Below are 13867 nucleotides of genomic sequence, written 5' to 3' on the forward strand. Positions count from 1 at the left end.
ATGCCTCAATTCTGAGGTTTTCTTGTGCTGCGTCAGATCTGATCAGTAAGAAGCAATTTTAAAGCGTGTACTGATCGTACAGCTTTTTGCCACAAACTAAATTTAAGTTATTTTTAAATGCAAATGGCATATAAACAAAGTTTTTCACTCAGGGATTTTAGCTGGTCAACAATTAGTCAAGTAAACCTCTGGGTAAAGTCCCTTCTATGAAAGTCAGTAATGCGTAACTTCAGGGGGGAGGCGGGAGGGTTGTTTCTAATTACTGTCTTTGAACAGACTAATTGTAAAAGGATTAAAAATAGATGCTTTCACATCCCATAAAACAGTAGGCAGCAAATCAAGACCAGCGTACAAACAGGGTTTTTTTTTAAGCACTTGAAAAAACCTTCCCCTCCCACAAAAGAGACTCACGTAATCACTCTTGAAAACAATGTGCAAGGGTAAACTTTTGCAGTCAAGCCATCCTGCTAATGCCCTTAACTGCTCAGAGGATCCAAGAAGCTTCCGATATGTAAGTACAGAAAAGAACTAACTTAAAAAAATTTTTTTTTTCACTGAACAACAGCAAAAAATTCCAGAAAGATTTTTTTTTTTTTTGCATTATACTGAGTAATTTCATGTGGTAGGAAGGATAAATGATCTTTGGATGGGAGAGACAAGGGTCGTGGAAGAAATTCTGTGATATTTTGTGTTCACATATTAATATGCTGCCAGTTAATTTTTATTTAAAGGATTTGTTGACCCACAGCATCAACAAGTTATTTCAAGTCCTTTCTTATAATACAGCCTTTTGACAACCATTTGATACTGCATTAGCTTAGACAATTTTTTTAGCAATAGTAATTTAATTTATACTAATGCAGAAATAACTACTGTACAAGTAGTAAGGGAAGCACTGCAGTTCTTAAGTCATTCACTGAACCTTGCAGAACACTTTAATAGTAGGAGAGAGCCTTAAAACAAATCCGTACTATGGTCATGAATACATAGCTTGCTCTATCACATGTGCTCCTCGTCTATGAAACAGCCTTTATTATCAGCTCAAGAACTCCTCAGTCACTCTTCTCACATCTAAATATTGCAACAGAACATTTTAAGAATTCAAAGTTTTATGAGTTAATTCCTCTTTCACCTTCTACACGCATTTCTTTCAAAGATTTTAGAAGGAATTCTTTTTCTCAATCGCAATCACCAAACATCTTTCTCCTTATTACTGATCTTCATGTCACAAAGCTAAAGAAATACTACAAATGATATGATTTTTACACATCTTCCCAATTTAAAAGTCTCCATTTTTCCTATTATACTGGCAAAACAAGATAGACTGTTCAACAGACAATAACTCAGCTATCATTTATCTTAAAAAATAGAGACGGCATGCTTGCCTTTGAGCACAGAATACAAGAGGTCTGTCTAACATTTTCATGGCTCCTCCTGAAGAGACAAGGAAAATGAAAACTTACCTGGCGATTAGCCTTTAAGAGCTCAAATCTCATCCCTTCCTGTTTGAAAGATTGAGGAGTATGTATACATGTAATGAATAGTAAGTTTAAGCTAGAGTTCTGAAGTTGTAATTCCTAAAATTAAAGGCTGTACCTGTACAGGTTCCATATCACCCAGGGGGGAAAAAAAAATCATATAGAAGGTATGTTTGTTTTCTAGTACTAAAATACAAATTGTTATTTGACCCCTTTTTTCTTCTCCTTGCAGGAATGTAATTGTCAGTGGCTCAGGTTTTTATTTTGTTAATTTGCTATATTTTAGGCTCTCTCCTTTTTACGTTTAGTATACTTAGGCAAGTAAACTGAAGGGAGGTTAATCATCTCAGCATCAGCACGGCTTTGCGCATTAACATGCATCTTCGGCAGAGCTGATTTATGTTAGACTTATGTTAGATACTTTTCATTGGATGGATCACATTTGGAAAGAGAGATCCAACAGATAAGAGCGAGACATGTACACTTCAAATTACTTCCACTTTTTTTTTTAACAAGTTATGCAGCATTTCAACTCAACTTCTTTATTTCCCTTTTGCTTACTGTAGCGTCTATTATTTTTGAGCACCAAATATAACTGTCATAGAACTTTGCAAAATCTATAGTAATAGATAAAAGCGGGACCATAAAGATCCCACAGTGTGTGCATCTGCAAACTCTGTTAAGCACTTGAAGAATATTATAATTCTTCATAGTCATCATTAAGACAATTGCATTCATGAAATGCATACTTGGGGTTCTCTGACGTGTGGCTTACAAGTTTGGCTTTAGTACTCCAACAGATCTGGGTTTAGACCAAGGAAGAATAAAAGCACTAGCCTGGAAACTATCTCACCAAAATTAGCTGTGGGTTGCGACCTGAGGAGTCAGTCTTCACGTCATTAGGCATACTCGTTGTCATTTAGGACACAAAACTCAACAGCTTTTGAAAAAACGTAAATTAACATAATGCACTAGAAGCGTATGAGTGTTAAAAGTATTAGAAAGAAACAGGAAGCTTTAGGACACGCCTGTCTCTTGCCTCAGCTTTCATTAAACCACGTGTAGTTCCCAAGCTGCCAATGCATACACCTAGATATATGTACCTTAGGCATACGTTCTTTCTATATTAACAAGGCGTTCTACTATGCAACTTAGCATGCACACTTTTTAACATATGTAACTTAATTGAATCAAGTCTTTTTCTCAAACAGAGAATACACTCTACAATGAAGATCACTTGTATGGTAAATTAGAAATTCAAACAGTAAATATGACTGGTCAACAGAAAATGATTAATTTTAGAGATTAAGGAAAAAATTAAATCTACATAACCACAGCACTGCGTATTTCCCACCTTCTACTGTTTTTAAACTCTGTAAGACTTACCCAGCTTACACCTACAGAGGACTGTAAGCTCAGTAAATCCTCAGGTCAGGCATTGCAGAGGAAGAGAAGTCTCTTTCCCGACCATTCCTTTTAAATCATTTATACTCTTTAAGCATACATAAACAATGTTATTCCCCAATACTGTTTGTTAAAGAAATATTGTCCATCTCAAACTGACTAAACCATACTATGTATAGAGTCAGGAGAGATTTCTCTAATGCTCCGCCGTGTCTTTCTAAGAATTTAATTAGTATCCCTCTTAAATTAGCTACTGGACAGATGGACCAGGGATTCATCTCCAAAGAACGAAAATTATGAAGAGAAACAGACAAATCACACATTAGATTACAATACACAGTTAAAGCCTTCTACATGTTCCCTGTTCTGCTGAAAAGACAGATGGTGCTCCATCCAAAAGCAGAAGATGAGAACAAGAAGAAAACTCATTTAGCACAAGAGAGTGCTTTGTATTACTGCTTGCACATAATCCAAACCCATGTAATATAAGGTTGCAACGCTACAATTGCTGGCTCATGGCTTAAGTCCATGCTTGTTAATAGTTAAAGGTATGTCACGTTACGATACTACATACAAAGCTCATCATATATGAACATCTCTATGAACCAGGGCTTTGGATTACACAGTACTTCCAGACTGGAGCCACCATTCTGTTCATCAAACAGCTTTTGCAGTGGGAACTCCACTCGGAGCTGGGCTCTTCCATACTGCAGTATAAATGTAAAACAAATGAATAATGCCAGTCAAACGTTTTCACAGAAGACCAATCTCCTGAAACAACTTATTTTTCTTCTTTGATGAGATTACAGAATTGGCTTAGAAAGGCACCTGCACAGATTACAGACACGCTAGTTTTGTAAGCAGCTTGACACGGTACTGTGATTTTTTCCCCCATGTGGATACTGTTGCTGTCAAACATCAGGAAAGCACACAGAATAGACTAAAGGCTGGCTAACTAACAAATCTCGTAAATAATTGGCTAAAGAAAAACTTTTTTTCCATTGGTGCTTGGAAAGCAAATACAATGCTAAGACTCGAAAATGGCAAGTGAGAGAACAATAAATAACAACCTGCAACTGGTTGCAAGCCTGAGCATAATATTAAAATTAATTTCAAACTCTCCCAGGTGTAAGGTCCTCCCTTATGTAGGTAGAAGCACGAGAGCAATGGCCATGCCCCTAGACTGGAGATATCCTAGGACATAGTGAATCTGAGAAGTACTCCAGGATCACAGTGAACTAACTTCACAAGCTCCCAGGGCAATGCTACACAACTCTATCTTGGATGCCTAATCAACTGAGCAGAAAAAGCAGGGACATAGCGGTGAGTATGCTTCCACGTACACCGATAACAAGGGGAACCCCATCTCCTGTGTGGGACTAAGCTGGGGTTAGAACAGACGTCACAGGACTATTTTGCCTCGTGGTGAGACATTTGAGAAGTTCACCTTGCATTGCCAAAACCATGAGATTGTATAAAGGTGAAAGGCTCAACAAAACCAGCAATTGCAAATTAATTTCAGAGAAATTTAAATAAGTGACACCCACATTTTTTAACAGGGAGGTTGCTTGACCAAAACTACAGTACAAATGGCTAATTCGCATTCTCTTTAGTTCTCCAAATCAAGACCAAACAGAATTTTAGAAAATATGCTTTAAATGAAAAGTTAGTGGAATCCATACACAAATAACTAAAATAATAACATAACCTGGATTATACAGGAAGTCACATTAAATGAGTAAGTGGTCTGTGTCACTGAGTATCGTGTGTCTGCAGACTCAGAAAACATAAAAACCTGAACAGCCTTCTTTACACTACCGATACAAAGACAGGAATTTTAAATACTTCATGCCTTAAAATTTTGCATGTACCTCTATGCCAAAAAATTGTGGCAATGTTTTCTAGAATTATTAAATTGGTAAGGTAAATTAATTTTATCTTTTTTTCAAGTATATACTTCAAAACAGTATCATCAATAAACTCAGAAAGCCACTGGGGAGGGGTATTTAATCCAACAGCCTAGAAGAACAAACATTTTGGTAGTGATTCTAGAGGGTAGCTTCAAAGGTGCATCTGGATTTGGGACAGTAAATGGCCATGTTCTCATAAGGTATTCAAACACACAGCTCATTAAAATCAGTAAGAATCAAGTCCAGCTAGTCGGAGGTTTGCAGCAGTAAGAAGGTAACATTCTCCATATTTTGCTCCAAGAATGCAAAACACACAAAAAGTATGCAAAATGGGCCTGCTTTTGTTTTTTCAGATACATTCAGAAGATGTCATATGCTTTTTATATATAATAAGCTGATCACTACGGATTGCTGCCAAGAAATAAACAGCAACCTGACACAAAGAATAGGATTAAAAAAAAAAGTCTTGTCTTACTTAATAGTCTAGACATCTTTTAGGAAGAAAGTTTTTTTTTTAAATGCAGCCCTGTTCAAGATTGACAAGAAAAGGTGAAATACCTGCTGAGGTGAATGGAGTTCATCCAACAACAGTAAGAGCTCAAATGTACAAAGAAGTTACCATAGCTCAGGTGATGTGCATTAAGTTGTCAGATGGTAGCAACTTTATCATCAACTTTTATCAACCAGGTACAGTATCTCATTTTTTTTTTTAAATGAAATATAGTCAGGTAATATAGCACCTAGACACCATGGTGACTGCTCAAAAATGCCCATATATACCTACATATAGAGAAAATACTAATACTCATCTAGAGTATTATAAAATGTGCTGCCTACATTAACAATGTTTTGGGGATAACAGAGGACCAAAAAACACTTTCCCCACCCAGGGCTGATTCCCACAGCAGGCAGAAGAGCCTGCTGACATCCTCTGTCAAGGAGCACAGCTTAGCTGACGTGCATGCTGCCCTGGAAGGCCCACGAGCTGTGGTCCTCTAGCTTTCTTCTCATCTGTTTGTGGCCAGTTTGTCCTGCCATAGAACTGCTCCCCATGTATATCCATGCCAGCACCATGGATAGATGCAAACTCTCTCTCAGCTAGGACTCCTTCTCAATATAGCCATGCTTTTATGCAAGGGTGAATATCCTATTTTGAGCAGCAACAAGTTCTAGGTTAATTTATTACATTAAAGATCCGACTTGATAGCACAAAATTAGGTAACCTGCATTTTATGAAATTCTACTCTTGAAGTAAAAAAAAAAAAAAATTCACTGAAATCATGGAATTTTTCCTAAACCATAGTTAAATGTGTTTGTAAAATAGATATTCTACATTTCACAAGCATTTATAGAAAGACAAATGAATGGACATGACAATTATGCACATTATGTATGAACCAGAACTATTAAAACTTTACAGTGAAAATAAATTAATATGTAGTTAATATGCTGCAGCTAGTTACTGCAATATAACTGTTTATCATAAATCTTAGATTATTCTTCCTTACATATGTTTAAAGAATTGATTCTACCTAAATTTCAAGGAAATGATGAGTAGAAGGTAGATGTCATGCTGGGAGGGTGAACAGTAATCAGAAGCATTTAAACAAGAGAAACAAAACAAAATACCTCACTGACTCTTATCCAGGTGCTTACACAAACCCACACCATTTTCTGCAAAAAGCAGTCTTACGTAAAACAAGAGCCATCCTACACGCTTCTATAAGGGAAAAGACAAAACAGGAGGAAAGTATACCAGAACTATCCTCAGGGTAATAACTACTGTATTAATCAATCATCAAACAGACTAATACCAAGATACTGTGAACGATGCAGAATTGACTAATACAAAATTACAGACATTCTTAAATCTGCACTACAGCTGGAGTTGCTATTTACCAGTTTAATTTCCTTATTCAACCACAAAACTCCCACTTCAGATTTGACTTCCAACCCTGAATGTAGTATTTCCACCTCTTGACACGTGGGACATACTTCACAGCTATCTAAGAATCAGAACGTTGTACATCTATCAGTCCGAAATCACTCACCTGTCTTTCCTACTGCCTGTGCAACACAGCAAACGTAGACTTAATATACTACCTCAATGCTAAATTTCTTCCTTTATGTATTTTAATACACATCATCCCTTATCCGCAGGTTTACTGTTTACAGAGAACCTTATGCACCCCTGCTAATCTAGCCAGAAGTCTGATCAGACTGGCTTATAATAAGAGTATGTGTTGCAGGTACATTCATTGTGAACAACCTGAAATAGGAAGGACAATCTCCTCAAAACATGAAAGAAGATACTAACATTTCAATGCTTTCACAAGTTAATAAAAGGATAATGAATACTTTCTAAAATGTGTAGCTTAAACCCCTTAAAACTGAGAGGTATTTTCCAGAAAGACTTTTTTAAGGTATAACAGGCTACAGTTGTTTGTAAATAATGTGTGTTGAAAGGCAGATCTTCAGAAATAACCTAGACATTTTAACTAAAGGTACCAGAGGGACTTAAAACTCAGGTTACAACAGCTTTTATCTCCAGATAGTATTCTGCATTAAAGTAGAAGCAATCTTGTTTTGACTGCTGTTTTAATCCATAAATGGTGCCTCTAAGAGGCTGCTCAAGGAGTAATGTTAGATGCCCCATCCTTTCTGACATTTATGCTTACACTATGCAACTGTCAGGTAACAACACATCTACGAAGTATTTTGCACGGAAAGCAATATCAACAGGATGGTCCCTTCCGTTTCTGAAATTCTGCTGGATCATTTTTTATATTTTTAAGTCCCCCAAATCACTGCCACTTTGCAGCTCTTCCATGCTACTTCTGACTATATGGGTTAAACAATTTCTAAAATCTACTAAATTGACAACATGTAAAATATTTCAGCTGGGTTATCTCTCTTTTGCAGCACCACTAAAAAGTGACTACAGTAGTAGTCTTAAGAATTTATGTATGTAACAATATTTGAATTAGATTGCAAAAGCCAGTTCTTAAAAACAGTGTTAAACAAGCTGAATTATTATAATGCCAATATGATAAGAACCCTGGAAAAATTTAGTTTCTCTAAACAAGTTAAACCATCACAACATGAATTGTTAGAAACAAAAACTCCCTAAAAATTAACTGAAACACGTTTAAAAGATTTTTGTCTGCTTGTCTGACCCCTGGGGACTTCATATGATCCTTCATCATGTTCTTCAGACTTCTTTTTCCCCTCAGATTGCTTTAAACAGTCTCCCACCTCCTGACCATCTATAAACTTCACTTTCCAAATACATTACATCCCTGGTTATTATTTTGCCGCATCTGATTTTTTTCAGCAGAGAAGGAATTGGGATCAAACCAGAAAAGTCAAAAAGAACCATCTCTTTGTTTGTTTGTTTTCGGATGGAGGCTTGAAAAGTATTTCACCATAGTGAAGTTTCATTTCAGTTTTTTATAGTCTTGCTTTTTGCAACAGAGGTTGGCCATTGTTAGGCAGAAGTAGTTTATCTACATTTATTACAAAATGTTCCCTTTTGGTTTTTGTTTCATGTTAGGTCCACTGAGCTTCCTGCAACCACAGTGGTTACAGAAATGGACACTTTCACAGCTTCTCAGACAAACAGTTCCACCTGCGACTTATATGAGCACAAAGAAACAGCACGGATACTACTGTCTGTCTTCTACAGCTCCATCTTAATTCTTGGGGTGCTTGGAAACACCATTGCCCTCACCGTCATTTTTAAAAACAGAAAGAAGATCAACTCCACTACCCTCTATTCAACAAATCTCGTCTTCTCCGATCTCCTGTTCTGTATCGCCTTGCCTACAAGGATAGCCTACTACGCCCTGGGATTTCACTGGCCATTTGGAGAAGCATTATGTCGAATAACCGCTCTCTTGTTCTACATCAACACCTACGCAGGCGTAAACTTCATGACATGTTTGAGCATTGACAGGTTTTTCGCTGTTGTCCACCCCTTCCGATACAAGATCAGAAGGATTAAATATGCCAAGGGCATTTGTGTCTTTATCTGGTTTCTTGTATTTAGTCAAACCTTCCCTTTACTTATACAACCCATGTCACAGGAAGAAAAAGAAAGGACTACGTGTATGGAATATCCAAACTTTGAAAAAATAGCACATCTACCATTTATACTTCTTGCTGCCTGTTTAGTAGGGTACCTTATTCCCCTGGGGATTATACTGTTTTGTTACTCTCAAATTAGCTGCAAACTTTTTCAAACGGCCAAGGAAAATCCACTGACTGAAAAATCGGGGATAAACAAAAAAGCCATCAATACAATCATATTTGTAATTATAGTGTTCATCATCTGCTTTACCCCTTATCATGTTGCAATCATACAACACATGATTAAGAAGCTTCAGAATGAACCCTCGTGCACTGAAAAGAAAATTTTCCAGAAGTCACTCCATTATACCGTGTTTCTGATGAATTTTAACTGCTGCCTAGATCCTTTCATCTATTTCTTTGCATGCAAAGGATACAAGAGAACTGTAATGAAAATACTGAGACGACAAGTCAGTGTATCAATTTCAAGCGCTGTCAGGTCACATCACGAAGAAAGCTCACGTGATGTGGGAGAAACACAAATGATGGTACTTGCAAAATCTTCCAATGGAAAGCTACCTGAAAAATGAAGTCTGTAGTACACTGCAGTGGAGCAAGCTTAAAAATCCAGGGTCCACCGTAAAAACTCTTAGTGCTCTCTGTACAGCAGCTTAAGTAAGATTCTGTTTCTCAGGATGTCAGGAAATCAAGGAGTGATGTTGGACTGAAAAAGAATTGTCACAGGAAAACTCAGCATTATAATTTCCTAGCTGTGTCATTTTGACTGATGTCATTATTTTTTCCAGGAAATATGCGCCATTGTGAATGTTCGAATTCCATATGGCACATATATGTACCTGGATGTCATTAACTCAAGCAAAGACTCGATTCACAGTTTGGGTGTCTGAGAAAGGATCAAACACAAATAGCTTACAATTCAGACTGACTACAACCAGAACATCTGAAAACTGCAAGACCTCTAGCTGAGCTCGAATTACAGCAATGGTTTTGTTAGCCAAGTCACACAAGGAACGGAAATCAAACTTTGAGATAAAATGGACAATTTCTGTGCACGTTTGACTATCACAAGTGTTTAGTTTATAGCCCTTTGGAGGCGAAACTGCATTTTATAGTATTTGGAGCACGAATGTCTTATTGGACCATTCACATAGTTAACATTGTCAAATATAATAGATGAAAAGTTAATGAACTCTTTGGTTCTCCCAAACACTGAATATCTCCTGTATGTTAAATCACTCATCTTTGCAAGGTGTATTATCTCTTTACTCCTTTTCCTAAAGGAGAACTTTTCTTTCTAGTCTGTTTTATAAAGAGTCTCTACTCTGGTTGTATATAAATTATTTATAAACACAAAAAATCAGTTGAAGCAACAGACTGTACTATGAAAACTGCACTGTTTCAGTTAAAAGAGCAGTGATACAGGGTTCTTCAGAACTTCTGCTGAAGTCAGACATGGACACAAGACAAACGTTTTAGAAACAGGAATAAATGTTCATAGTTGAAGCCACCAAAAAAGTAAATTAATGGGTTAATTCTGATGGTGTGAGATGGCCACCTCTTTTTAAGCGCTGTTTACCCGAGGGATCAATAAATGAGAACAGCAGGATTGGCTGGGAAAGAACAAGCGTTCCCATCACACCTTCATACAGCATATCTGGGATCCCTTTGGGCACACTGAAATTGGGCCAGCAAAGAGACCAAATGACTTAAACACATCCTGCTGGAATCGGCTCAATACCAGTTGAGTGTCCAGGATGCAAGCCCTGGGTTCCTGCTGTCGTGCCCTTCCGTCATGTGTCAGTTTCCTTCCCTACTTTATTCCTGGCTCCCCATCTTTTCTTTTGTCTTCTATCTTATTAATATGCCTTCACCTGCCAACACAACTTGGTAATTGCACCATGAGGTTGTGATGGAAAAGGAAAATTAAAGAGTGCCTGATAATTACTGGTAAAAGCTATGCCAGATGTCAGAATAAATGTTATTTATTGCAGTTATATCTCTCTGGCATTGAGGCTGTACTGGAAGTAAAACAAACATAGTTACAGTTGTCATCTTTGCAATTCCTTCCTTCCTCACGTGTTGACCTCCGCCTACCTGCAAACATGGAAGGGTCATATCTGAACAGCAGTACAGAAACATTAAATTAACAATTACTTTCTTATGGGAAAGAAAATGCAAAAGACCCTATATTTCATACCACTTAGATTGTCAAAATTGAGTTTCTAACTACAAAAGACACTATGCAACTACAGAAAAATGGAGTAAGAAAAATAATTTTTAACAGGAGAAGTTCTACTTAATTCTGTATGCTATAGCAGTTCTGTTCTTGTCAGCTTTTTTAATAAACTATTTTAAAATTTTATTTAAGAATTTGTTCCTATTGGAGTAAGCAAATGATAACTTGATAAAACCACAGACAGACCACTCATGAATACCTAGAAGCTGTAGAAATAAAACATATGTATTATTAACATGACACCAGTACAAGCTCATTTTATTCTACTAGTGTCTGGTTTTTTATTTTTGGTATGCGTTTCATCTAACCGGGATTATAAAACCTCAAAGGCAAGAAGTCTTTTTTATATTTAGCTGTAAACTATAACTCAAATATGTATTACAGCACCACATAAGGCAGATATCTATTATCTTCTAAGCGGAAACAAAGTGAAGATCTGTATTGAAAATCTTTCTCTATCCCCATTTTCTCACGTGAGCAATTCTGTTATTTTCAAATTTACTTTGTTTCTAAATCACATCAACATTCTCAAACTTTACATCAAAATACTGCTTTTGCTCTAATAAGCCTTAGAGCGTTGTTCCAGTTAGATAAGGGTTTGAGAAAAGCTATTTTTTTTTCTCCTTATTTTAATATTTCTCAAATGCTGAAGAAACCAGCAAAATAAAAACCTTTAAAAGCCAAGATAAACTCAGCTTCCTGACGAGAATCCCAAAGGCACAGACACACAGACAGACAGTGACAATTTACAGCTGTGGCGGCTGATGCCACTGCTTCCCCTCACTACCTGTCAGCACGCACTCACAGCTCATGCACACTTGTATCAACGAGGAGCCTCTTTTCCGAGTGCTTATCTGAAGCTGCCAAAAGTAGCGGTGGTGGTTTCAGTTGGCCTAGGACACTGCACTGAAGTCATCTAGCAGGCATCTGCCCTACTTCTTCTACCAGCTGTGCTGTGGGGCTGGTAGCCATCACCAGAGAGATGGTAACAAGCTGCTGCACGGGAGCAAGGGAGAGCAGTAATACTGAAAACTTACAGCTGTTCTCAAACAACCGGTTTTCTTCAAGATGCCCTTATCCATTCATCCTGAGTACTGGTACTCTTCCCCCAGTACTGTTTGCTGGAGTATTTTTATGATAGCAGTTACCTGTAGTGGCACGCCTCAGGTCCCTCTCCTCCTGCATGCTGCACAGACACGAATAAAGGGGGTAAAGTCATACCTTTTCCTTTCCAACACTGAGTATATAATGAACGCATGTGTCTGTGCTAAAACACATGAGCATGCCATGCCATGGAACATGTGGCTGAAGCAGTATGAGCTTTGCAAAAGAAAATGAGCTTTTGCTTTGCCAAAAGCTTTTGATACATTCTAGGAAATGCCCCCTTCTACATGAAAGGCTAGGAAATGGTCATACGGATTTGGAGCTCACCCACCCTTTTCACATGTAAATAAAGCAGCTGACAACTAGCAGGAGGTTCAAATGGCTTGCTCATTATGAGGATCTGACTGAAGTTCTTTGGAGAAACTGGGTCTCTATTTGGAGGGTGAAGTGCAGGATCTTAAAACCCGTGTTCATGACAAAACAATAGAATACCTTTTAACTCTCTACACTTCAGAGTGTAGGGCTAGGGCAATTGCTAAGAAGACACCAACTAGACTACATGTCCACTGCTGATATCTCTCTCTAATCTTATCTGGGAATATCTGGGAATCTTACCTGGGGGTCAAATGGTACATTTTGACTGTCTCTGTGAAAGTCCAGAAAAGAAAGTTGTATAGACACCTGCTGTTAAACACATGACCAAATGAAGGTGCATAATGTGAAAAATCCCAAAACAGACACGCATTTTCAGCAAAAGAGCATTTAGTGCCCCCACCTTTTCTTTCACTGAGAATGCAAAACTAAGGACTACTACTGCAAGTGCTCAGATGGGTTCCCTCAGCCGCCTTGGGCTCCTAGATATTGAAGCCTAACTGAAAGTGTGGAGATAAAGAACACAATCTCCTGTGGCTTACAGTCCCAGCAGAAGAGGACAGGTATTCCCCAAGGCATCGCTGCCTGACTCTTTTGGCTGTGACCCTGAAAGCTATGCAGATGAGGAACCTGTCAGCTATGTGGTCATCTCCTAGAAAAAGACAGTAACAGCAACTGTCCGAAGTGATAAACATGCTACCACAAATAACACAATTCCTGAAGGTGGTTAATGACTCCTCTTAAACAAGCAAGCTCATTAGTATAAAGAAAAAAATGGAGGGTTTTGTGTTTTGGGTTTAAACAGATGTTGCATTAAAGACTAACATTGTTCTGAAACTCAAAAGCTTTCAGGTAAGCAAGGAATGAATAGACTCCAAGAAAACAATGAGACAGCCTGCAACACAAGAACAATAAATCGGGTACAGCTGAGGAGAAGAAGAGAAGCTTTGCCTTATACGACCAGTTTTGGAGGAACTGAAAAGCAGCGATGTAGTCTGTCTCTTCTATCTCCACTTCTGCGGTACAGAGCAGGGGAAGAACTCAAGACAAACTAAGGTTTGTATCTTAGTAGTATCCCACTGTGCTAGCTCAATACAGACAAGGTCAACGGACACCAAGAATCACTAGGAAAACATCAAATTCATCTGAGTGAAATATTTCCTGCTACAGTCTTGGCTAAGCTGCAGCCTGTAGACTAAGGCTACAGTACAAAATGAACTCAGGCAAGCTGCAACCCTTTTCTGAAGAAAAACAGGGGAATTGCTGTTTGTGTG

At 37.8% G+C, this 13867-nt stretch overlaps 2 protein-coding genes across 4 annotated transcripts in view; one reads left to right on the forward strand and one right to left on the reverse strand.

Moving 5' to 3' along the window:
* Positions 1–13867, reverse strand: part of UBAC2 (UBA domain containing 2) — a 103144-nt gene that overhangs the window by 44403 nt on the left and 44874 nt on the right. The gene's annotated exons all lie outside the window — the stretch shown is intronic.
* On the forward strand, positions 415–11337 carry LOC142075906 (G-protein coupled receptor 183-like). Of its 2 annotated transcripts, none has more exons than XM_075138004.1 (2): positions 415–511; positions 8346–11336. In XM_075138004.1, exons 1-2 carry the CDS (start codon positions 471–473, stop codon positions 9448–9450), a joined length of 1146 nt encoding a protein of 381 aa, XP_074994105.1. In that variant the 5' UTR covers positions 415–470; the 3' UTR covers positions 9451–11336. The 2 variants fall into 2 exon arrangements, with proteins under 2 accessions (XP_074994105.1, XP_074994116.1); XM_075138015.1 differs by lacking the exon at positions 415–511 and adding an exon at positions 2812–4205 and having other exon boundaries at positions 8346–11337.

Source organism: Calonectris borealis, chromosome 1 (genome assembly GCF_964195595.1).
Source record: "Calonectris borealis chromosome 1, bCalBor7.hap1.2, whole genome shotgun sequence".
Lineage (NCBI taxonomy): Eukaryota > Metazoa > Chordata > Aves > Procellariiformes > Procellariidae > Calonectris > Calonectris borealis.

Excerpts from the sequence above, each read along its gene's own strand:
- LOC142075906 (XM_075138004.1), top strand. The coding sequence starts at position 471 with ATGCCCTTAACTGCTCAGAGGATCCAAGAAGCTTCCGATAT. Across the intron at positions 512-8,345 it reads ATCCAAGAAGCTTCCGATAT|GTCCACTGAGCTTCCTGCAA; the intron begins GTAAGTACAGAA and ends GTTTCATGTTAG.